Raw genomic sequence first — 25,885 nt, forward strand, 5'->3', positions numbered from 1 at the left:
TTTGCCTATACTCCCAGCTGATGAGATCCCTGAATCTGTACTTCTCTAGCTGACCTACCGCTGGGGGCTGAGACCTCTGCATTCCTGTCACCAACTCCTGAAGATGTGACACACCATGGACTAGACTCTTCCCTCTCCACACCCCTCCCTTCTGTTCAGGCCCCAACTTACAAATAAGATAGCCACACCGAGGAGTCAGATGTGCAAATCTCCATAGATTTACTCCATAAATTTTACTCTGTCATGTGCTGTTCCATATATGATAGGTGGGTGGGTGAGGAGATGGGTTGAAGCAAAAAAAACCATTTCCTCCCTTTTTCTGGGTAGTGACCTAAGTGAAATGTGAACTTGGTTCCCATCCTCCTCCCTTCCTATACCCTCAGGCTCTCCGAGAGCCACACACATTCTCTCTCAACATTCACAGTCCAGGATGGAGGGCAGTCATAGTCTATTATTTCTATTGTTATTAAAAACAGCTTAGGTTTATTAAACGCTTACAACGTATCAGGCACTGTGCTAGAGGTTTTACAACAATTCTCATTTAGTCTCCAGAGCAACCATATATAGTGTATGTATTACTACTCCTGCTTTACAGATAAAGAAACTAAGCTCAGAAAAAAATAAGTAACTGGCTAGATACGTAACTGGCCCACAACTACTATATGGGCTTCAAATCCAGGCTTGCCTTCAACCACAGTGCTGCCCTTACTGCCTGCTGATCCCATGCATGGTTTGAAGTGCAACCTGTTAGTTACCCAGGAAATCTCTAGCAGGGAACCTCTGGCCAGTGCCACCAACTAAGCAGAGCACAGGGAGCACCACAAAACTGAGTGCCTGGAGTCTAGATGTGCCTGGAGTCTAGATGCCTGGGTGATGTCCCCAGGACTATCCGGTTCCCTGTGGTGTCTGTCCTTCCACAGCTTTGGAATCCAGGCTTTCAAATCACTAAAATTTTCTCTCCATAGCTGACAGGGCTGTTGGAGGCACAGAGGAAGGCAGCTGCCATTTCTAAGTTCAGCAGCAGTATCAGATCTGGAGTTTCTAGTTGAGGATGGCTGCCTCACCGCAAGACTTTCCTTCCTCCCAATCTCCTCAACCCATCTACACACATGTACACCATACCCAAGGAGGTCTGTTGGACCCTCCCTTGGGGGGGGGGTGTCACTTCCTGATGCCCCTCCTCCACAAGGACCTGGCTCTGACCCTGGCTCTAACACCTGTCTCTAGGGGAGTCCTTGCAGGAAGCAACCTACAACTTAGGGCTGCAGCCACACTACCTCTCACACCTAATGTGGAGGAATGGAGGGCAGAGCTGGGTGCCCATCCGGCCACAGCACAAGCATGCACTAAGTGGCATAACACTGAAAGATCTGGGATTTTTCAAAATCCCCCAACTCCCTCCTCCCAACTGAGACCTGTCCCAAAGCAGCCAAGTTCAGGCCTGAGAAGGCAAAGAGGCAGGAAACCAAAAGTAGCTACTCCCGGCTCCCTGCAGCCATGGAACACAGAACACAGGACATAAAGGGCTAGACCGGGACCCCAAACTGGCTGCACACTCTTGAAAAAAGTACCTGACTCTAAGGCACTGAAGCTGGCTCTTCTAGGCCAAGCTCTTGGGAATGTGCTTCCAAGGGCAAGGCGAGCTTGGCCCCTTTACCAAGAGTCCCTGTCCTGGCTCTGAGTGTCTGCCCACCCACGCAGACCTCTAAAATTCAGCTTCAAGACAAAAGCAGCGGGGAAAAAGCCACTGCCTTTTCTCGGGCTTTTCCAAACCAAACAGGACCACCTTTCACTCACTCCCCAAGAGACAGATGAGTAGGCCTGGCTTTGATCCAAAACCAACCCTACCCCAACATCTAAGTTCTACTCAGGGAACGCAAAGGTTCCTTTACAAATGGAAACCAACCCGGGGGGCCCAGAAAGTTTCACCATGGGAAAAAAGGTGATCACGGGCGGTGACCGTCTGGGCCGGCCCCTGCTTCTGGGGCGGGATGGGTTGACCTGCCCGGGCTTCCCTGGCCTCCGTCAACACCACTCCCGGGGCAGGGGAGACCCGATGCCCGCCCCGCCGGTCTCCAACCGGCTAGGATTTTTAGGCCTCTGGGCAAAGCGCCTGGAACGCTCCCCCCTTCCCAGGCTGGGGGAGGGGGGTGTCCTGTCAGGTGACTGAGGACCCGGATGCCCCCCGCCCCCGGTGACCACCGGGGCAGAGGCGGGGGCGGGGCCGGAGGCTGTTGGGGAGGGCCCGAAAGTTTACCCAAGTCACTCCAGCAGCGGCCGGGGCGCACGGGAGGCCGGCGCGGACTCCCGCGGCCCCCGCGCGCAGCGGGCCCGGGGAAGGGGGCGCACTTACTGGCCCCCTCGATCTTGTCGGCGCCACGGCTCCACGTGATCTGCCGCGTTTCCAGCTTGACCTGGAAGGTCTTCCGCTCCGGCCGCTGCGACTTCTTGGAGTAGAACAAAGTCATGACGGTGCCCACCTCGAGGCTGCGGCAGAGGTGCAGCACCTCGGCGTCCGAGGGCGCGCCGGGCCCGCAGCCATTGGCGCAGGGGGACGCGGCGCCCGCCATGGCTTCTGCACTGGGGGTGGAGGTGGAAGAGAGGGTGGCAGTAGGCGGCGGCGCCGCGGCGCAGGCCCGGCCGGCGGGAGCAAGCGACGGCGGCAGAGGCGGCCGGCGAGCGGGCCCGGCGGCGGCTCCTGCGGGCGGAGACGGGGCGGGGCCTGAGCGGGGGGCGGGGCGGCTCTGCAGGCCCCGCCCCGGCCCGCGCGCCGGGAACAAAGGCGCCCGCGCGCCCGTGGAGAGGACCCCCGCCCGCCGCGCCTGCGCCCCGCGACCCCCGGACAGGCCCCGGGCGGGGGCGCGGGGCGCAATGGCGGCGGGAGCGCGCGCGCCGCTCGCGGTCAAGGAGCCCGTCCCTCCGTCCCGCAGAGCTTCAAGCTCACGCTGCCCCGGCTGGCCCCGTCACGCGCGGCAGCCCCGCGCCGGCCCGTCAGTCAGTCGCACACGCACAGGCGGCCGCTCAGCCCACTGTCCCGCACAGGCCCCGCCGCAGCCGTTTCCTCAACCCCGCTCCCCGCGCGGCGTCCGGGAAAAGAGCCGAGGGTGCAGAGCGCCCCCAGGCCCGCCGGCCAAACCCGGTTACCTGGGCGGGCTGCCCGGCGGAGGGAGCCAGCCAGGCCAGGCCGGGCCGCCTCACACCCGCGGCGGCGGCAGCGGCGGCGGCGGCGGCAGCGGCGGGTCCTCTGCGCGCCCTCCTCGGGAGGGGCGGGGGCGGAGCAGCCTGCGGATTGGCCGACGGGCTCTGATGGACAGCAGGCCTGTCCCGCCCCTCCCTTTTGGTCGCGCAGGGTGGCCCTCAGGCCGCTCCTGCGACGGCGGGACCCACGTCTGTCCTGCCCCTGTGGCCAGTGTGACCTTCGACGGACCCGTCATTCGGAGAAGCCCCAGACCTGAGCCTCCCCTGGAGGGCCTTTAGACCTGTGGCCCCCGGTGGCCTCCATCTCTGCTTCTCATCAGCCACTGCCCGCCCCACCTCACGCTCCGCCTCCACGCGCCCCTCTTGCAAACGCTTTCCGGAGCTTTGGTTTTCGTGGCCTAAGTCCCCGTGTTTTTCTCCTGCGTCTCAGGCCTCTGCCTTTGGGTCCCAGAAGTTTCTCTTCCTCTGGGCTGGGTCCTGAGTCAGTTCCTAAGTCGACCTTTCCCATGGCTTCAGCCGTAGCACCAAATCTGTATTCCCTGCATCCCGCTGCTCCACGCCCCCATTTAACACGAGCCTCTCCCCTCCCTCCTCAAACCGCTCTTCCCACAGTCCTCCCTTTCTCGGAACGTGGCATTAAGTCTTCTAAGGCGCCTGGGCCAAGACCCTTGGAGGTATCCTTGATTCCCCTGACGGCCTCCACCGCCCAGCAATCTAGCAAGGCCCTTTAGCTCTACCGTTGGCTACCTCCCCTCAACCCACAAGCCTGACGTCCATCTTTTCTCATCCAGACTATTTATTCTCCCTGATTTGAACTGCATCTATTCTTCATGCTTTAATCTTTAAAAAGAAATTAAATCGTGATCCCCTACCTTCGGCCTCAAACCCTCCATGATTTCCCACCGCACTTAAAATCCACAGGCCCTCCTGTCCCAGCTGGTCCTGTATGCTCCGGCCCCTTTCTCTCTCTCCCACTTTATCTCTCACCACCTCCCCTTTACTCTCCATGCTGCAGCCACAAGGCCTTTTAGTGGTTATTTGAATAATTCATACTCTGTCTTCCTGAAGCCATTCCCTAGACTTGCACCTGAAGTGTAGCCGCCCCCATCACAGACAAACTGAAGACACCCGGGGTCACAGGGGAGCTGGTCTGACAGATGTTGAGTCAGGCAAAGCAGAACAACTTGAGAGCCCAGAGGCCCGGCAGAGCACCCAGCTGATGCCAGAGAAAGATCCAGGTTCCAGCAATCCGTGAGTATACGCGTGTGTGCTTAGACCCCCCTGCCCAGCTGGGTGGTGACTCCTGTCCAGGGCTGCCTCTGACTTTGTCTTGCTGCAGTGGTAACGTGTGGGGTTGTATTTGGAGTCCCTCAAGTGTGGCCCCTAGGAAGCTGAGAATCCAGCACGAAGCTGAGCCTTTTGTTGGCTTCAACCACCTGGGGGAGGTGGAGTGATCTGAGATGGACTGCCACCTAGTGCCCACCCTTTAAAGTGGGAGGGAGGGCACTAAAGTCGGCCCAGTGCCTGGCCTAGCACTACAAGGCTTACAGGTGTGGTCACACCTGATCCTCATAATTACCATCTAATCAGGGATTATTGTCCCCAGTTTACTGATGAGGAACCTGAGATTCAGATCATTTCTGCAGCTTGTCCCCGAGGCCACATAAGTAACAAGTGGGAATTTGAGCCCAATCTGTCTTGAGTCCATGCATTTTTTTTGCTTCACAAGAGAGCCTTAAATAGGTCCTGGTGGTCAGCAGTCATCGGGCACAGAGGCTAGCTCGCTAGTCAGTACCAGTGAGGGGAGGCCCCGCGCATGGCTGGCTCTAGGCACAGGGAATGCTCGTAGAGTATGGCTTGGACTGTCCCTGAGCTGCCCTGTGCTGGGCCATGGTGTCCTGGGTTGGAAGAAAAAGAGAAATTCAGCACTAACCGTCCAGGAATTCAGGCATTAAACAGATTAACAGTGTTATGTAGGGACGGTTGTGATGGCAGGTAGGGAGGAAGAACACAGAGGGGTACAAGATAAAACATGAGGGACACCTATTTTAGCTCTCTCTCAGTAGAAAAGAAGGCCTCTCTAGAACTCAGCAGAGGTCTACAGGATGTGAATAGCTGGTCAGGTGAATTATTAGAGGTGGGCTGGACGAAGGTACTTGCCGGGCAGAGGTAACAACATGTACAAAGGCCAGAGAGAGCTTAATGAGTGTAGGAATGAAAAGGCTAGAGTTATACTAAGTGAGGGGGAGCATCGCAGGTGATGAAGCCAGGGACAGAATGGGGCCTCTCTCGGCTTATCTGTTCTCATCCATTTGTCCTTGACATCCCCTCCTAAGTGCTATAGTCCTCATCGAGCTTCTTGTGTTGACTTGGGTAGCTGTGATACACTTTTAAAATCTCTTGCTCCATTTTCTGAGAGCTTCCTAGCACTCAGACCATGCTTTCTTGCTTTGCTTTTGCCTCCAGGGCCAGGCAGGCCCCCAGGGGCTCCAGAAAGCTCTGTCAACAGGAGCTCATGTTTTCAGTCTGCTGCCAGGCCCTTCATCAGAAAAAAGGCCCCGTTTCCTTCTGGGATTTCTGAGCTAGCTTCTCAGGCCTCAGGTGCCTCCTCCCTCCACCAAAAGAGATTCAGGAAAAGCAGGCCATGCAGAGGGGTGTGGCTGGTTTGGGCTTCCCCCAGCTCAGCATATATATGGGTACGTGGGTGTTCCTGGCAATGTGTGCAGCTGCGCTGGCTTGGAGGGAGCAGCCCAGAACCCACACAAGATACACGCCCTGACATCACCCAGGCTAGCCCTGCTTGGGCCTATTTCTGTCAGCACTCGTGCTTCAACATGCCCCAGCCCACACCGTACCTGGGTGTGCCTGTGTTCTGGGTAAGGGTCCCAGCTCAGATGCCCCTTTGGCCTCATAGGGCCTGACCTCTTAGGTGTTTATTTATCGAACACTTAGAACAGCACTTGGCATATAGTAAGTCCTATATAACTGCTTTACCCACGTTGGCTCACTTACTTATGACAGCATTCTAAGTTCTCTTACTGTTTCCAACCTATAGATGAAAAAACTGAGGCACAGAGAGATTGAGAGACGTGTTTATGGACACATAGCTGAGAGTTGGCAGAGATGGGATTCAAACCCAGGCAGCCTGGCTCCAGTGTCAATGCTAACGTTGCCTCCCATGTAGGTATGAACTATTTCGCTGTGTGTTCTCACCCCCTTCCATAATATCCCTACCTGATGTGTTTTCTATTTTTAGTTATAGCTCTTCCTTGCCTTATGATGGGGTTACATCCCAATAAACCCGTCATAATTTGAAAATACGGTAAGTTAAAAAGCACTTACTTTGCCTAGCCTACCTTAAATGTACTCAGAACACTAACATTAGCCTCTGGTTGGATAAAAGTCACCTAACATAAAGCCTGTTCTATAATAAGGTGTTGAATGTCTCATGAAATTTCCTGAATACTGTAGTAAAAGTGAAAAACAGAATTGTTGTATGGGTGCAGGGTTGTAAGCGTAGGGGTTATTTACCTTCTTGATTACACAGCTGACTGGGAGTCATGGCCGCTGCCCAGCATCACAAGAGAGGCTCACGCTGCATATGGCTAGCTGGGAAAAGATCAAAATCCAAAGTACAGTCTCTACTGAGTGCATATCACTTTTGCACGATCGTTAAGCTGAAAAATCGTGAGTCAAACTGTCATAAATCAGGGACCATCTGTATTTGGTTAAATGTCACAGATTAGGCTCTTGGGAAGCAGATTCTGGGTGGCAGAGGCTAGCATGCAGAAACTTTGATAGGGAGGGCTCTTGGGATCAACACTGTGAGAGAGAGAGAGGAGGAAAGAGGAGGGAGCACAGGGAGAAGTTAAGCTGTGGCACAGGCCTGGTGACAGCTTCAGCCAACGTCCAGGGAGCTCTGTTGTCTAGTTCTGGCTCAAAATGGCTGGGCCTTCAGAGTCCCACTTCAGTCAGTTCCAGGAAGAGCGCAGCCTCGGTCACATGGCTGTCTGGAACTGAGATGATCTTTGAGGGCTGACGGGTCTCCCAGCAATGGGGGCGACAAGTGCTTCCTTGAAGGAGAATCTCAGTGGCACATGGCTGTGCCCACCTCAAATATATCCCTTTCCAGCCCTTTAGAAACGTTTAGAGCATTTAAACCAAAGAACAAAAATACTGCACTGTAGAATTGGAATAGGCTATATAAGGAGGAGGAATAGAATATGGTTAGTAAGGGTTAACACGATTGCTGTCACTGAGAATCAAATGTAACTGAGCTTCCTGGTAGCCAAAGCAAAAACTTTTTATTCTGTTAACTGATTCCCCGGGAGAGAAACATTTTCCTGGGGTGAAATTATAAAAGAAGTTTCTCATATGAACACTTATTTGATTGAGATCATGGAGAATATTCCCAACAGATATGCAGTTTTCATTGATTCCTTGTAATGACCTTGCATAAATACAGAAGGGATAATATAAAAGTGTAGCTCAATGAAGCCCCTTCCACAATTGAAAGTAGGCAGAGTTATAGACTTACAGTCTTGTTTCCTCACATAAAACTTTATCCTTTTTTCTTTAAAGCTGTTCTTTAAAATTTTTGCTTGATAGTTTCTTATTTTAGGTGTCTGACCAGCTCATCTCTGAGTTTGAGCCTGCTAACCTGTACCTGTGTATACAGCGGGTACTTAATACTCACCCCAGTGCACCTTGAGCTCCACCCCACAACCTGCAGTTCAGATTCTTGACCTCTGGCCCCAATATCTACCTATGGCTCCAACTTAGTTGTTGGATCTCATGTTTCTTGTTCTTCCTTTTTTTTTTTTTTTTTTAAGATTTCACTTACTTATTTGAAAGAGAGAGAGAAAGAGAGAGTGAGCATGAGCATGGGGAGGGGCAGAGGGAAAGGGAGAAGGAGAAGCAGGCTTTCTGCTGAACAGGGAGCCCAACATGGGGTCGATCCCAGGACCCTGGGATCATGACCCAAGCTGACGGCAGCCGCTTAACCGACCAAGCCACCCCAGGTACCCCTTTCTCTTCCTTTCTTCCAACAAACTCTCCTGATGCTCCTCTATAATGGTAACAGCGGAGATGAATCAGACCAAGTTCTCACTCCACTTGTGGGTAAAGAAATGCCAACAGAAATTTGTCAACAGATGACAACTGGCTGTGATAAGGGCCCCTGGAGCACTGAGGAGAGACATGTGTTGGTAGCTGTGAAGGTAGAGCTAAGAGAGAGAGAATGTATATGCCTAGAGATATGGCAGCTCCCACCCAGTAGAAGGTGATCACTTGTTTTTGCAGTAAGGGCTCTCCAGATGTTTTGTGGCTTCTTTGCAACTAAAATAGAAACATTCTTAGAGACACATGATTCAAATGGCCAGTATGACAGCTTATTGAGTTACGTGAACACATTCTAAGTCACATATTTAAAGCAGCATATTAATTTATGAATATGTATTTTTCCCACTCTCACCTTTGCAGTAATCAACTTATGGTCAAACTCTCTACGAATCTTTGATTTCTATGTAGTTATCCCCAGGAGAACTACTTTGAGTCATCTAATATAAATTTCTTTTTTTTTTTTTTTAATTTTTTGTTTATTTATTTGACAGACAGAGATCACAAGTAGGCAGAGAGGCAGGCAGAGAGAGAGAGGAGGAAGCAGGCTCCCCGCTGAGCAGGGAGCCCGATGCGGGGCTCGATCCCAGGACCCTGGGATCATGACCTGAGCCGAAGGCAGAGGCTTTAACCCACTGAGCCACCCAGGGGCCCCATCTAATATAAATTTCTGAAAGCACATCGCCTTCAGTGCTTTCTAAGTTGTTTTGAGAGTACTTTTGAAAAATCAGCTTGATTGATGAATAACTTACATACAAAAAAAAAAAAAAGTGGACCCCTTTCTAAGTGTAAAGTTTGGTGAGCTTTGATGAATGTAATACCGTCGTGTAACCTCCACGCAATCAAGGTACAAAACACTTCCATCACCCTGAAGTTTCTTGGTGCCCCTTTATAGTCCGTCTTCCCTGCCCTCCCGTCCAGCAATTACTAACATACTTTCCGTCACTACAGAGTAGTTTTTGCCTATTCTAGAATTTCACATAAAATGGAACCAAGGAGTATGTAACCGTGGTCTACATTCAGCATGTTTTTGAGACTCCTCCGTGTTAATGAAGAGAGAATACCTACCGAGTCAGTTTCTGATGCCAAATTTGAATCTAAGCAGAATGACCTTTGGTGTAACGTTAAAACAGCTTTCTTTTCATTTCTCCCATAGGTATATATTAATGATCTGCATAATAACTACTTACTGTATTGCACTAAAAATTTTATGGAGAATTTCAAATGTATGTAAGTGTGGACAGGAGTGTATAGTGAACTTCCTCGTACCCATCAGCCAGCTTCAATTTTGAGCTGATGGCCACTCTGGCTTCACGTCAGACTCCACCAACCCCTTCCATATTTTGACACAAATCTTAAGTCCGTAGTATGTTTTTCTGAAACCGTTAAAATACACACACACACACACACACACGTGTGTGTGTATCTATATGTAGCATACCATTGCGAAGCCTTAAAAAAAAATCAATGTTGTCTTGCTATTAAAGTGACCTTTAAGAGATTTGTTTATATGTAATACTTGGGATTGTGAGAAATAATTACTAAGTCTGTGGTAAATTTCTTTGCCTCCTTGTTTACACATTTTGTCAGGGGACTACTTATAATCGTCCAAAACTAGCTTGAGAGGTCATTTCAGGGTAATGTCTTTTCTCCAAAAAGTGCTTTTTGGTTCAAAACAAGTTGAGAGAGTATCCCATTATATGAGGGATTTTGTAAAGACCAAAATATAAGTAAACTCTTTTCTGAGTTTAAAAAAAAAAAAGGTTTTATAAAGCTTTTTGTGGGAGAAATACCTGTATTTGGTGTATGTGGCATTTAGGAGGTGATTTCAGAGTTGCTAATTTACTGGATGTGGAAGTAAGAGAAAGAAAGGAGTGAAGGCTGGGGGTAGCCCTAGACTCTGGTTGAGGGGCAGAGTGGATGGTGGTGCCTCTCTCTGAGATGTGAAACAGCCCAGTGGCCATGGAGTAGCTGGTACTGAGCTCAGTTCCAGAGATTGGAGAGTGAGTAGCTTGGGGACCTCCCTTCCAGCTCCAGCATGGGTCTGGAGCTCAGGAAAGGGGTCTAGGCTGGAGATGGAGGTCTGGGAGTTGTTGCCCTCCATGCAAATGAAATCCACTAGGCCCATTTCTTCTGTGCAGTGGAGAGAGCCACAGCAGCCAGGACCTGAGAGGGGAGATGACCAAGATGAAGCAGCCTGAGAGAGACAGGAGTAGAACCAGGAGAGGATGCCATCGTGGAAGCTAGAGAGAAGTGCTTGGAGAGGCGAGTGCTCACATGTTGTGGCATTTCATTTGTCTGTCATGTCCACCGGAAAAGACAAATTTAGAGAGAAAGCAGATTAGTGGAGGCTGGAGGTGGGAGTGGGGATTAACTTTAAGTGGGCATGAGGGAACTTACTGGGAGGATGATATACTAAAACTGATTTATGATGATGGCAATAGCCCTCAGTAGTTACTAAAAATACACTTGGAATGGGTGGATTTTATGATATGTAAAATGTTTTCAGTAGAGCTGTTAAATGGAAGATCGGTTAAGTGTCCAGTGCCACAAAGAAGATACACAATGCAGAGCCCATTTATGGGTTTGGTCACTCATTCGTTGGCGACTGTGGTCAGAGTGGAGGGGGAATTCGGGGTCAAGGTGGGACAGAAGCTGGTTGCTGTGGGTGGAGGAATGACCCGGCAGAGTGGATGACTCACTCCAGGCACTTGTGTGTGAAGTGGGAGACAGAGGGGGTGGTGGCTGGAAACAGCTGGGAGTAGTGAGACTTTTTATTTTTTTCATTTTTTTTACTGTGACGTAGGCCCACCCAAGGTGGACTTGACAGAGACTGGACAAGAGCTGCTGAGCAGATGCAGGGGGTAAGGGAAAGAGAAGCCAAGCAAGCACGCAGATACTTGGCATGCGGAAGCCATCCCACTTTGCCCAGAGCTGGACTCGAGCATCACGGAAGAGCCGGTTAGAAGGGAGTTTTTCAGACTCTGCACATCAGGCTTCTGCTTCTGGACAAGGCTGGAAGTGTGAGGAGGGACACAACTACTGGAGGGATAAGCGAAGGGGTGGGTCTTCTCCCAACTCTGGACTCAAGCATTTTTCAGGGCCTGTCCCACCTGGCCCTCACCTATATGTCCAACCCCTACCCTCATCCCCACTGGCCAGGTCAGCTTCCATCCTCTGGTTTGCTCTCCCAAGCCTGCTACCACCAAGGGTGCCCTTCACAATTGTTCTTGACCAGATCTAGTTGCTGTGCACCTGCCCTCAGAGGACTTGTAGGACGATCCCTATTTGGAAAGGTAGGCTCGAGTTTATCCTCATCAGTAAAATCTTAAGCGTGCAAGGCTTAATTTCTAGTTCTGGAGCAAGGTTTGTCCCCTGGTTTTGGACAGTCCTGCTCAAGTCCCAAACCCAGGTCCAAATTCTTATCGCCCACCCCTCAACCATGAAGTCTATCGATTTGAGTATTTCAAGAGCCTCTGTGTTGCCATTCTTTATGTTCAGTGGTGTAGCTACCTCAACACCTCAGAACTTACAAAACTTGGCTGTAATCAGCTCCAAAGCACTGATGGCCACATAACCTCCTTTTTATCCTGGCACGAATGCTCCCTCCCTCACTGGCCAGAGAAATGCAGACTGCCAAGAAGGATCTTCCAGGGTTCTCTTCAGTGGGTCAACACCAGCCCAGCCCTTGGTCCCAGGGAGTTGAGACTGTCAAGGAGATGGCTCTCCTCCCAGAATATACCTGGTACATGCTAGCAAGCCAGGGGGCGTAGGGCCAAGTGACCAATTCTGACCACTGGCCTTCCTGCTCCCTGCTCTGTTTGGCCAGGATTAATTCATCTTTCTTCCTGAGGCATTTTTGTAGGGACCCTACCAACACGGGGACAGGAGCTCTGGGGAGTAATGAACTGATCAACACAGGGAGTCTACATTTGGGCCTCTGGGATCCACTGAGTACTGGATTGAAATTGGCTTGGTACCCTTAATTCCTGCCATCCTGACTGCAAGCTTAGCCACACAAGCGAACCCAGACAAGCCCTGATGCTTGTGGCCAGCACACACAGAAAGCAGAAGGTCTGCCTCTCAAATACATTCATTACATCTTGCTCAATACATATTATCTACCCTAGGCTCCAAACAGTTGTTGTACCCCACCTGTTCTTACAGATTTTCTATACCATCCCTCACTTCCTGGGCTTGCTTTTATTGAAGGATATGGACTTGGGCTCCCCTCCCCACATCCACAGCACAGGACAGGTGCAGCCCCTTCCAGGCCCAACTTAGCCCCAGCTCCTGGGGAGGGAGGGAGCCACCCTTACTGAGCTGAGCAGTGAGACCACATCCCACATGGAGTCCCAGTCCTGTAGCCCCAGTCAGGCCAGGGACCTGGGTACAAAGAGGCAGACACTAGGTTTCCGTTAAGTTGTAGGAATTTATTTTAAATAACCTACAGTTGATTAAAAGGGAATTCATGATAAAAATAGAAGATACTTGAGGAAAGATGTGGGAAATGGACTCTGCACACACACTAAACTAACAATGCCTCTAAAACTAATGATTATAGCAAAAAATGTCTTCACATTAAAATTCTGCTTTTTATGTGTTTTTTTCCATTTTTTACACAATTACAAAAGAAAAAAATAAAAGCCCTAAATTCTTGATTATTTTTCCTTTTTTGGACCAAATACTCATTTTCCTCTAAATTATTGACTTGTGGAACTTTTTACACAATAAAATCTTTCAAGTGAAAGACTGGCTTTAAAATGAAAAAGATGGATATCTGAAGGGTACAGAGAATGCTCAGAACAAAGGATGATGGGAAAATGGTTTCAGTCACTGATTATTTCATTATCCTTAGACTCACTCAACCCCTCATCCCTCCCCAACCCCAATCTACACGATCTTTAAGATCAAGAAAAAGGTTTAAATATTTTAAAATAATTAAAAAGAAATAAAAATTCACATTTAAAAAGGAACACTCAAGTCAGGAAATATTTTCCCATCATGCTTTTCTGTGAACAGGTGTCTGAACCAAAACACTGCCGATGTCACGACTGCTTCAAGTTTAATGAAAATTGATTCCCATGACAATAGATAGTGACAATTCTCACTAACAGGTGCGCTGGGTTTTTGTTCTACTTAATTTTAAATTCCTGAAATGGGGGAAAGGGGAGGGAGTTTAGGAATTCATTTCTATTAAAATATAGAAGTTATTGCAAAACCCTAACTGTAAAAACGCACCAATATAATCGGACTTCGTATACAGTAGCTAAGAGAATCCAAATGCTTTAGTGAAACAGTGAATTTGCCTGGCAGAATTCTGACAAATTCCCATCCACTTGCTCTCTTGAAAATAAAAACAAAATTCAAAACAAATCATACAGCTAGAATTTTGATATCTGAAATATTTTTAAATAAGTTGTCCATAGGACAACTGGCTCAGCTCTCCCTTATAATATCTCCAGGTTTATCTTCTCTCAAAGATGTTGGTTTGTTAAGACTTGCTGCCTCTCTCCCTCAGGTGTGAGGGTAAGCAAGGCTCACAGTTTATCCATCTTCCCCAAACCACGCTGTTCCTTTTCACAGAACTCTCCCCTCAAGACTGACTAGAACTCGTAGTCCTCATCAGCCATGTCGATAGCCCAAGCAAACTTCTCCCGCTGGGTTTTGTTGTAAATTTTCTCAATGGGGACCCCCCACTTCTTGCACCTGCACACAAAGGAGAAAGAGAGGGATTAGTGTCTCAGCGAGCAACAGCCCAGACCCAGGGTAGGGGGTTTGAATGTACCTCCTTCATGCCCATCTGTTGAGAATGAATTTTAGGAAGTGTGCCGGACACGTTCTAAGAGCATCATGAGCTCATTTAAATCATGATAGTGACCTCTAAGGTAGATGCTACTTGCTCCTACAGATGTACTAATCAAAAAGGTACATGTGAAAAAACTAAGAAAGGGCGCCTGGGTGGCTCAGTCGGTAGAGCGTCTGCCTTTGGCTCAGGTCATGATCTCAGGGTCCCGGGATCGAGTCCCACATCGGGCTCCTTGCTCAGCAGGGAGTCTGCTTCTCCCTTTCCCTGCTGCTCCCCCTGCTTGTACTCTCTGTCAAAGAAAGAAAGAGAGAGAGAGAAAGAGAAAAAGAAAGAAAGAGATTAAGAGAAAAAGAAAGAAAGAGAGAAAGAGAAAGAAAAGAGAGAAAGAGAAAAAAGAAAAGAAAAAAACTGAGAGAGATAATTCAGTAATTTGCTTATATCCTCATGCAGCTGGAGAGCATGGAGCTGAAAACTGAACCCAAGCTGTCTGGCTTGAGTCCATGCTCTTAACCACTGTGCATACTGTCCCTCAAGCTAACCGAACCTCTAGCATGCAACAGGGCAAAAAGGGCAAAAAGAGCAAAAAGGGTGCAACAGCTGGGCGGAACCACTGGCCCAGAGGAGCACAGAGCTGGATTCTTCCACCTAAGCTTAGAACAATTCAATAAGCATCTTTAAAAAAATAAAAGCCAGTTATTTTGGATGTCATTTTATGACTGTGTGGGACAAGAGGGGACACAAATAATAGAGAATTTATCTGCCTTTGTTATAAGCTTCCTCTCTTTCTGTAGGTTGCTGAGATCTATATTCTCATTTTTGTTTTTTTCTGCTTGTTCCTTTCTGCCTTCACTTGTAAAAAAAAAATATTTTATTGAAAAGTTTTGTTCAAGTGTAGACAGACTGGCTCTTTTATAGTTTTCCTTTAATGAAGGCTAAGAATTCCATTCTTGTCCGAAAGTTCCATAAAGGTAGGGGCTGCAACTGGCTTTTAAAAACAGACATAAATACATTCCAAGGCAGTATAGCAATATTATTGACCACTTAGGGCCATTAGGATGTTCTAGTGCATTTGTAGTATGCATAGTCGAAAGGCAGGGGTTTCCCAAAGTACTTAAAGTGTGAAGTGCTGGAATGGTGTGTGAACGCCTACAGTGCTCTTGAACCCCCCTTGCTCTCCCTCCACCACCCCGTTACCCTTTTCAAGCCAGCAGCAGGAACTCAGGAAGGGCTCAGTGCTTACCAAGCCACTGTGATCCTCGGGTCCAGATAATTGAGTTTGGAGGTTCCCAAAGCAATTTGTTTATTCTCTTCTCGGTCTGTGGCCTGAACTTCAAGCTTCATTAACTGCTCCTCCAGTCTCTGCACAGCCTTCTTCTTTGACTCTACCACCCTGGAAAAATGGAAGTCATTCAACAACCAGGCCTAGCCTCTGGAGAAGAACACTACAACCCCACCCTGCCATTCAGGGCAGCGAAAGAAGGAAAGCCCTAAATACAGAGATTTCCAAAAGATAGCACTCAGAAACCCTAGAAAGACTGGGGCCCTGGGGGCCTGATATTGTCCCCATCTTTCTGTTGACCAAGCCCCAGCTCTGCACAGTACCAGGTACATACTTCTTGGTCTTTGCATCCTTCAGGACCTTGGCATCAGCCTTAGCACTTTTCAAGTCTCTCCGGGCATCTGCTAACTGTTCCTTCTTGGCATCAATCTAGGTAAGGAAGAACATGAAGGTTTAAGAAAATCAGCCCCAAAAGAAAAAAGACAGGTTCCACCAGAGATGAAACCTGAAAGCTGTCTCCCCTAGGTAGGCAGGCTGTCAATGGTGTGCCGGGTAAAACCCCCAGTGGTGATTTCTTGAGGCACAGAGTACATGTACAGTGACTGCTGAATTCAACTGCTATTTGGCCACTTATGTTCTTCACTGACCCTTCAAGAAGTAAGTGAAGAAATAAGTATAGGCAGTGACCCAGGCCCTCCTTAATCCAGAAGCTCAGGTTAAGGAATGTGCCAGGACTGGGCATGTGCTAATCTTTCACTCCTAGGACACTTCGGCTTTAGACACCCGAGAGGTCGACATCCTGTGCTAGGATGTAGCCTCCATTCTAAGAATACTACAGGAGATAACTCATTTTGAAGCGGAAACAGGATCCTTGCACCTGCTGAACCCAGCTCATTCCTCAGATTCTCCCAGTATTCTGGTAAGGAGCTGCGAGCTTCTCAAGAAAAAAGGATGCACTGAAGGGAATACCCAAGGGACTTAAAAATGGCAACTGAAATACCCAGGAAGCAAATAGCTCAGCCAGTCTGTTCAAACCTATACATGGCATGGCTTGGCTTTGGCATTCTGTTTTTAAAAAGAAAGAGCCGAGATGGCAAGGCAACTGTAGTTATCACTCAAAAACAGAGGTCTGAAAACATTTTTAGCTATGGAGCACTTTCTATAACGGAAGAAAACTAGGACAATTCCAGTCTTTCTTGCTTATAGAACCCTTGAAATACCTCTGGAAAACCCAAGTTCTCGGTTCCTTCTTAAGGACAGCAGTAGACACCACCACAAAACCAGAGCCCGAACTACTCAGCTCATGCTGCTGGGGGTAGACCCTCAGATGTGCTATTGCCTTGCTAACCTGCGAGGTCAAGGGAACCTCTGAAGAGTAAATAAATACTTGTCTGATTCAACACACATTGGGCTGCTACTCTCAGCCTAGAACTGTCTGTTAGGTATACACAGACAGCCTAAGACTAGAAACAGAGGCCACCATTGTGAGAGAATCATTAAATGCATTTTACTATATATGGCTTACTTCCAACACCTATGTTGTCCAAAGTCAAGCTTAAGGAACGGATTCTGTACACAAAAGCATCACAGACACCACTAGCCAGATTCTTCTCAGGCTAGAAATGTAACAAACCACAATCTTTTAACCATTTCTGTGGATGCTAAATTGGCAGGCTGTTTCAAATTCTCTCAAAGCATCAAAGACTCCATTGATTCACTTGGCAAACAGGGGCGTGTGTTTGCTTTGTGGGCACACAGGAGAGGGTTCCTGGGCTTGGAGGGCTCGTCTGGCAGGCAGCCTGGGCTGCCCAAACAGTGGTTCCAGAGTAAGATTGACAAAATAACTCCTCATGCTCTAGGGAGGGGTAGCCTGAATTGGGTTAACAGCACCTGAATATTTATGCTTTAAATTTCTGGCTTGGAATAATAACACAGGGAGAGTAAATGATACCAGATGATCATTTAAAAGAGTGGCAGCAAAGGGGAGCTGCTAGGAAGGATGATCTATAGGGTTCCTGGCCTGCCAACCACATGGTCGAAGGCTCTGAGAGGTCTAGGGATGTATATTCATTCACTCTGCACATGTGCATCCCTTCAGGAAAACCAGATGGCTCCTGTAGGATCAACTGTAGGTTGTGGATATTTTCTTATCCAGATGTACTACTACTGGGTATTTTCTTAGAAGAAATTTCAGTAGAAGGAAAATATGGTGGACCTGGAAATGTATATGTAGCCTCACTATAGTAGCCATTTTTAAACTCCATTTGTTCTTGTACAGAATTCTGTGAACGTGGACAGAAAAGAATTGCATCTCTAAATTCACTAACCTCTATCTGAAATTCACCATTTCTTCTTCAATTATCAGTGCGGGCAACAAACCACAGTAACACCAGTAATACCTAGGACTTCACCACCAACGTATGTATGGTCATCTCCCTATTACTGTAACTACGGCAGAAACCTTGAAGTATCATTTACACATTCATTACTATGCTTGAAATTTACAGTCATTATCAGACCCACCTTAAGATCTTAATAAGGAAGCACATCACAGACATTGAAATTTATTTGGTAAATTTATTTCAAGATAATTGGTCCTTTGTAACCCTGTGTGTCTGCTCTAGAGTGAAATATTGCAAATTCTCTTGCGAGTTAGGGCACTAGAACAGGTTAGTTATGTAGCCATTGCTAACACAGAAATGACAACCACCCAATGTTTAGTGCCTTGTGGCTTACAAGCACAGTACCAGGCAGAATCATAAGGAGGAGAGGCACACGAAGGAGGAACAGCATCTACTTGTTTGCATGTCAGTCTCTCCCTCTAGGGCAGCAAGTCTGGCACAAAGCCAGTATTCAACAGATGTTTGATGATGAGCTACATAAAAATATGATTCATGTGGAATGTGTAAAAATGAAAATAGTTGTGCTAGGATAAGGGGGCAATTAAAGATCACTGTTTCATCATCTTTTCAATTTGAAACAATCTAATTTATTTCTGGGCCACAGCAAGAAGTGTAAAGACTCTCTGTATATCCATTACCTTCATTTATAGTAAGGACAATAATTAGCAGTATTTAAAAGGTACATCAAACTTAGGTTTTCAAAACAGGAAGTGGCCATTGCAGGATTTCTGTTTGCAGAATGGAGACTTCCTAAACTGGGTACTTTATACTCAGTATCTTGATCAGGGGTAACTCCTAGTATATTTCCATTTGTTTATCCTTAGCATGGACCTCTTTCAGAACAGACCTAGAACTGGCCTCATATCCCCGTCCAGAAGGCCTCCTGTTTACAGACTATCTATCCACAAAAGATGGGGTTCCCGTAATTTTGCTACCCCTCCATCCAGACCTGCAGTACCTTAGACTGCAAGTTCATCATTGACTTCTCAAAAGTTTTGGGTGGTGCCCTCTGATGGTTACAAAGAATTGCAACAGCTCGGTTGGCACGGTTATACGACAGGATCTTTGCTGGGATGTTCTCATCAGCTGTGAAGAAAGAAACAGGAGGGTAAAAGAGTCAGTATGCATACACGAGAACACACAACATGCTTCCCCAGCTCTTCTTCCTCATGACTTTGCCAGCCCTCATCCCGCTCTCATGATCAAGTTCTCCCAAGACACAAAGTCAAAACCCAAGAGTCAAGAGTCATCTTCCATTTGTCTCAAAGGCTGCCTCCCCCACCTAACCACCCAATATAGCCTGAAGAAAACATGGACAGAAAAGGGACAGAAATTGGGACAGAAAAGGTCTGTAGAGGAGAGTAAGACAAAAGGATCACAAACTTTACATTTTAAAACCACAAAGCAGTTACCTATTTTACAAAGAAAACTTAAAAGCATGAGGATTATTTTACTTAATGTCACATGGCATCCTTTCTCCCACTCTAAAATACCAGCCCTCAAAATATCTTTGGATCTTCCAACTCATATTCTAAGGCCATCTGACATACTTACAGAGGACAGGGGAATTTAGCAGTGACTGGGATCTAGGAAAGAAAGCTTATGGATCTTGGTTGTGTCTTCTGCACTTAGTTTTTAGGAGAATACTGCCTACTATCTTAAGGGGGAAAATGACAGTAACCTCAGGGGAAGGATGTGCTATTTTACTTTTTAAATAGATCACAAGTATGCAGAAAGGCAGGCAGAAAGAGAGAGGGGGAAGCTAAGCAGAGAGCCCGATATGGGGCTCAATCCCAGGACCCTAAGACCCTGACCTGAGCCAAAGGCAGAGGCTTATTAACACAGTGAGCCACCTAGGCACCCCATGGATGTGCTATTTTATTTTACTTATTTATTTGTTTATTTTTAAGATTTTATTTATTTGACAGAGATCACAAGTTGACAGAGAGGCAGTCGGGGTTGGGGGGGTGGGGAAGCAGGCTCCCTGCTGAGCAGAGAGCCCGATGTGGGGCTCGATCCCAGGACCCTGGGATCATGACCTGAGCTGAAGGCAGAGGCTTTAACCCACTGAGCCACCCAGGCGCCCCGGATGTGCTATTTTAAAAAGTAACCATGATAACCTTATTCTCTCCAATTTAATCAAACATCACAGCACCCTGTGAGTTTTCAAATAACATACATACAAAACATCAAATGCACGCATTTTCAGAGCAGACAGAAACCTCCTGTCAGCATTCCATGAAAATTAATCTTGAAGTTGGGGTAGGAAGGGGAAAACTGCACTGATTTTATATTTATACAACTAAGCCTTGGCTCGCTATTAGAGCTATAGAAGGAAAAATTTCTAGTCATAAAGTTAAGGAGAAAAAGCAGAATGGATCTAGGACTTAGCTGAGCAAGGGCAACAGACCTACCAGGAAGGGTGCAGGCCCATCTGGCCAAGCAGTACTTACGAGCTGTGAGTTCTTTTAGCTGCTGCTGTAGCGTGATGGAGGCATTGTATGTACGGAATACCTTGGCTGTCAAGCCCTCCATGAGATCCTGAAGATGCTTATTTAGAATACCAGTCTGGAGGAGACAAAGCACAAAAAGGATATTGGGATTTATGCAAAAGCCATACCACCCCGCCCTTTCTGGCAAGCTCTAGGACATTTATGCCAGTGTAATCTCAATTTTGCCAAGTTTATGGCCCTGCCAGTGGGAGGTCACGAGAGAGAGAGAAAAGAATTCCAAAATATAGGTTTGCATGATACCTCCCTATGAAGTACTTTAATCTTAAGCAGGCCAAAAAAGCAAAGTTATCCTTCCCTATTAAGATTTTCCCTGATAAGATATCAGAGATAGGCCTTCAGTCTCCACCAGAGATGGCTGAGCATCCAGCCAAGAGAAGACTGTAAGAGCCAGCAGAGAATAAAAGGCAGGTTTGTCCACCTGTCTCAGGGCTTTGCTCATGGATTCACTGTGTGCCTACAGGAGGAAGAGTGTATAGGATGCCACAGGACAGACTGAAGGTAGAGTCCATGTCACCCCCAGGCAAACCTCTCCTGTAATGAGGCTCTGGCTGGGCCCCTCCTTTAACCCACTGCACTCTGTCCACTCACATTGAGTCTATCAAAAAGATCATCCTCAGGTTGTTTGTTCTCCATAAATAGCTGTAAGTTCTTAAAAACCTAAAAGAAATAAGTATGACCTGTTATTTAAAAAGCTTTTACTTTGGAAATAACTGCAAGCTTACAAAAACTTGGAAAATAAAAAAGCCCAAGGCACACCCACATCCTTTACCAGATTCACCAACCATTAACATTTTACACATCATTCACCATTTACACAATACATGTTTGCCTCACTTCTCTCTACATATGTGTGTATACACCTATTTCTCTCGAACCATTCATGGGTACTTGTAGTATATATAGTCCTTTACCCCTCAATAGCTCCATGTATTTCTTAAAAATTTCTAAGGCTAGAGATACTCCCTTACATGTGCACAGTATGTATCAGCGTCATCAATTTACATGCATATACACTATAATCTACTGTTCGTATTCCAATTTGGTCAGTTACCTAATGATGTCCTCTACCTCCCCAGGATGGAACCCAATCTAAGGTGAGGTATTACATTTAGTTGTCATGTCTCTTTAACCTTGTTTAGTATGGACCACTGCCACAGCCAGCAGAGCCTAACGACTGATTAAACATCAGACTGTTAAAGAGCTGGATTATGGAGGCCCAGCACCCTGCTGGTCTTGGTTCAAGTCCAATACTTGGGGGAAAACATGAAGCTGCAGCGCCCTCTTCGGCCCTAGGCTCAGAGATTTGGGGACTAACGGGCTACTGTTCTGCTCAATCAAGAGGTGGGGAGGGGTTGAAGTAAAGCTACAAATGTGACAGATGTGCAACCTGACCGGGGGTACTGAAACGTGGCTGCATCATTACAATAAGGTGAGTTAAATCTTAAACTGAAGTTTGCCGTGAGGGCCAACTCTCTACAGCATGCTCTGTTGAATATTACTATAGAATATGGCCCCCCATCCCCAGGAAGGTGTAGCACAGGGGGGTAGTGAGGGAGAGGAACTAAAAAGAGGTACCACAGACACCCACCAACACCTCTCCCCTCTCAAACCATTTTCCTAGTGGCCAGTGAAGTGAAGAGCATACAAAAAGCACTCAATAAATGCTTCCTGAATGAATGAATGAATGAATGGAAGGAAAAAAAGGCCAGAGAGCACAGGCCACAGTAACTTACTCGTTTCTCAACAGGGACTTTGTTGTAATATCTGATTGAATCCTTTCCAAGGAAGTCAAACTCTACCACGTATTCCTGACCATCCAACTCTGGGTGCAGATTGATATGCTCCACACGAAGCGAGCAGCAACCTACAGTGTCCGCTGTTTCTCCTTCCTCCTTCTCATTGCCTGCTCTCAGAGCAAGCTGTCCAGGGTGAGAGGGAAAAATGAGAACAAATGAAAAAACTTGTATCTCTTGGGTCTCTAGGAAACCCAAATCAGAAGTCTCCTAGCTCTCTTTGGAGAAAGAGCAACAGTCTGCAAGGCATGGGAATTCTGGATTCTACACCGTTGCTTCTTCCTCTGTAAGATGAAATATGGAGAATCATAGTGATATTATCCTTTCTCAGAAAATCAAGTTTCTCTTTACTCTGTTCTCTCCAATGGGGATGGAGGAAAGGAAGGTTTTTTTGTTTTGTTTTCGTTTTTGTTTTAAATAAAGCAGCACATGAAGGAGTATTCCTATTCTGGGTAATCAAACTCAAGAATCTCTTTGTGCTCGGCAGAGCAAAACTGGGAAAAAACCCAAATCTTCAAAAAGGTACTGACAAACTGATCTCTGCTAGAGAATGGTCCTTCAAACTGTAGTTGTGATACATTAATGCATTGTTTAACCAATTGTAAGGGTTATAACCATCCTTCATAAAAAAATAAACAGAATTTAAAATGTCAGAATTCACCACTCACAGAAAGGCTAAACATTGTTTTGTGCAACTTTTGTTTCAGTTACACACAAATACAAATATATTTATGTGTGTTGGGTCGTGATGTAAAAAACAGAATTTTTTGGTGGTTTATAGTCAAAAAGAGTTTGAAAATGTCTAACACAAGGCCTGGAGGAGTGAACAACCCCCACATCTTTGACAAGCTGAACATATTAGGTAATTGGACAGGAGGACGCTCACCTTGTCGATGAAGTACAGAGCTACAGCCCTCTGCCGGACTTTCATCTCTTTGGACTTCCAGTCTTCTCGATACTGGTTCCGGATCTTGTCCACACACTTCTTTAGTCGCCGAGCAGTCTCATATTTCTGCCAGTCTTTCTCACCCTGCAAAGACCCAACTCCAAATGTGGATTGCTTAGGGATGACAGAGGAAAAACAGACTGAATATCCAAGTTCAGAGCTCTGAACCAAAGAGAAGGAACCTGAGCTTAAGCAAGGCAGAAAAAGAAGAGTACTGAAGAGAAACTGTAGAGCATCTAGCCTGCTGAGAACTCAGATTGTCCCACTTTGCTGTCAAGCCCAGCTGGCTCCTGACTGCTAAGAAAGCTTCTAGCTTTCATTCTGAAAAATGTTTATGTTCTTGGGAAAAGCCCCCATGGCATGTCCTAAAAACAGACTTCTGTCAAAACAAAGGGTAGAAACATCCCCATTCCCACATCAGTAACACCACTCTGCTGCAGAGTCTAAGACCCAACAGCAGTTTTCTGCTAGGACTGAATTTCACTAAATCTAACACAACCATTTAGTCTGATGGACTGTCAAGGAAAGCTGAACCGAAGATGACAACACATAATTACTAAGGAACACAAAGACTTCCAGGAACAGTGGTAATTATTCACCATTTTCTAACTTTTGCATTTAGGTATTCTTGATTAGATTGAGTGGAAGTTTTTTTTTTGTTTTTTTTTTTTTTTAAACAGTGTTTTTGGTACAAGGTTTAAAAATTGAATCTAATGCCGATGAAGTTTTTTTAGAAGGGTGTGAAAAGACTGAATCTAATCAACAGTGACAGATGATTATTTCTGCTACCATGTTGAATGGAAACATTCATAAGCAAGGACTGATAATGTCAAGTGTGAAAGATAAGAAAAGGAAAATAAAAAAAAAAACAAACCAAAATTTGGGGTGCTTGGGTGGCTCAGTTGTTAAGCATCTGCCTTCAGCTTGGGTCATGATCCCAGCGTCCTAGGACTGAGCCCTACATGGGGCTCCCTGCTCAGCAGGGAGCCTGCCTCTCCCTCTCCCACTCCTCCTGCTTGTGTTCCCTCTCTTGCTGTGTCTCGCTCTGTCAAATAAATAAATACAATATTCAAAAACCAAAAAAACCCAAAACAAAACATTAAATCCCAAGAGGGGCAGAGAGTATTCTAAGGCCTGAAACAGATTATATGACATGAATAGAGGGATGGAATTTAAGAACCCAAGAATCTCAGGTCTTAATAGCCCTAACCACAACAAGAAAAGGGGGTAGTGATTTCTAATGACAAATGCCTAGTTCCCACCTGACATGGGACATGTGGTTCTTGAAGCGTAAGAACTGTGGTCAAGGTATCTAGTCTTCTGGGTATGCAGAAAAGTGGGCTGTGTGACAGCAAGAAATACCTTCTCCTTCTAGCTCTAACAACGCTCAGAAATGCAAGCTTACCCAGGTGTGCTAAGGATTCATCAGCACTCTCCTACAACTGTGTGTGGCCAAGTCATATGTACTTATTTGGCTACAAAACAAGAGGTTCAGTAACTACTTGTTGTGAGTGGGCGATTTAGCAGTTGGTGATACAACATCTAAGAAGAAATATCTAACTTCTATTTCCTGACAATGGAAAGCTGAAAATTTCTCACTGATTTTTCTAAGTACACACTGACATTTAAGAGGGTGAAGGAAAAGGTGTGATACCAGCTGTCCTCATGTGTAAGTCAATAATAAATTTCCATGACAATCATGTCTCTCTCTCACACACACACATACAACTAGACAACAACTAATCTTCAATAGTACAGTCTCCAGCTCAGGAGTGGGCTCTTGGCCATCACTCTAAAGCACACAGGGCTACCAAAACCTGACTCCAAGTCTTCTAAGTCCTGTAGGTTCACATTTGCACAATTCCTTAGTCATGTCACTGGAACGAGTTTTAGGAAAACCCAGTAAGTCAGTCATTCACAGAGGATACCACAAGACCAATTTTTCTTTATAGGCTGGCTGGGCTCTTGACACAAATAAGGACACAGAGAAGAGGGTAGGGGCAGAAGCCACCTTATCTAGGTCTAGGGGAAGTCTGGCCTCCAGGAAGCATACCTATCCCTGCTGTCTTCAGTTTCTCGAAACAGAATCCAGACAGTTAAATGCACCTGAACAAGTTTTCTTAGACTACTAGAAGATAAAAATACCCATTCCGGTCTTCCAGACAAGGCTGTCATCAAACCATCTCAGTAAAACAAGGAGACTACTATAGGGGGACTACCTTTAAGCCTCTCCCATCCTCCCCTAGCCAGTCAAACTTCTGTTTGGATAAGAATCTAATTTGATTTAGTTATACAGGACACTCTTTAGGTGATTTTTTTTTTCCTTTCAACTGGTGGGCTTACCGTATTTTCTGCTTCCAATGTAACTGCTTACTCATTAAGCACAGTGGGTAAATGTGGTGAGGATCTGGATTCAGGATACAAAGTAGGAGATGAGCTAAATCCCATTCTCTAACCCTCTCTCAGAGATTTGTCTTGGGGAATGATGACATTTGCCAATATTCTTAAGTGGCTCTTATTTTCTTTTATTAAGATTTTTTTTTTTTTTAAAGTAATCTCTACACCTAATGCTGGGCTCAAACTTTCAACCCTGAGATCAAGTCACAAGCTCCACTGACTGAGTCAGTCAGACACCCCTTAAGTGGTTCTTTTCACGTAGTTGGTGATCCCTATGAGTTTGCCATTCTGTAGAACACCAAAGAAGGGTGACTGGCATTCTGAACTACAAACATCTATCACTTAAACAAAAGACTCAACAAACTGGCCGTATATATTAATACCATGTTCAAAGAGAAAATCCAACCAGCTTTTCATACATGCCCATTTA

General features: G+C 46.5%; 2 protein-coding genes across 3 annotated transcripts in view; both read right to left on the minus strand.

Moving 5' to 3' along the window:
• Positions 1 to 2,660, minus strand: part of LOC111141423 (phospholipase C gamma 1) — a 36,864-nt gene extending 34,204 nt beyond the window's left edge. Inside the window, exon 1 of one of the 2 annotated variants that reach the window (XM_022493966.1) lies at positions 2,354 to 2,660. In XM_022493966.1, coding sequence (XP_022349674.1) covers positions 2,354 to 2,570 — 217 coding nt within the window. In that variant the 5' untranslated portion in view covers positions 2,571 to 2,660. The remainder of the gene's footprint in view (positions 1 to 2,353) is intronic. The other variant, XM_022493965.1, reaches the window with a different exon arrangement.
• Positions 2,661 to 12,638: 9,978 nt separating this feature from the next.
• LOC111141399 (DNA topoisomerase I) overlaps positions 12,639 to 25,885 on the minus strand; it is a 96,425-nt gene continuing 83,178 nt past the window's right edge. The window contains exons 14-21 of the mRNA XM_022493917.1: positions 22,999 to 23,142; positions 22,053 to 22,238; positions 20,908 to 20,976; positions 20,260 to 20,374; positions 18,765 to 18,892; positions 15,739 to 15,833; positions 15,366 to 15,515; positions 12,639 to 14,025 (exon numbers count right to left, since the gene is read on the minus strand). Coding sequence (XP_022349625.1) covers positions 13,923 to 14,025; positions 15,366 to 15,515; positions 15,739 to 15,833; positions 18,765 to 18,892; positions 20,260 to 20,374; positions 20,908 to 20,976; positions 22,053 to 22,238; positions 22,999 to 23,142 — 990 coding nt within the window. The 3' untranslated portion in view covers positions 12,639 to 13,922. The remainder of the gene's footprint in view (positions 14,026 to 15,365; positions 15,516 to 15,738; positions 15,834 to 18,764; positions 18,893 to 20,259; positions 20,375 to 20,907; positions 20,977 to 22,052; positions 22,239 to 22,998; positions 23,143 to 25,885) is intronic.

The sequence above is a fragment of the Enhydra lutris genome, unplaced genomic scaffold (genome assembly GCF_002288905.1).
Source record: "Enhydra lutris kenyoni isolate GAN:26980312 unplaced genomic scaffold, ASM228890v2 scaffoldscaffold6, whole genome shotgun sequence".
Lineage (NCBI taxonomy): Eukaryota > Metazoa > Chordata > Mammalia > Carnivora > Mustelidae > Enhydra > Enhydra lutris.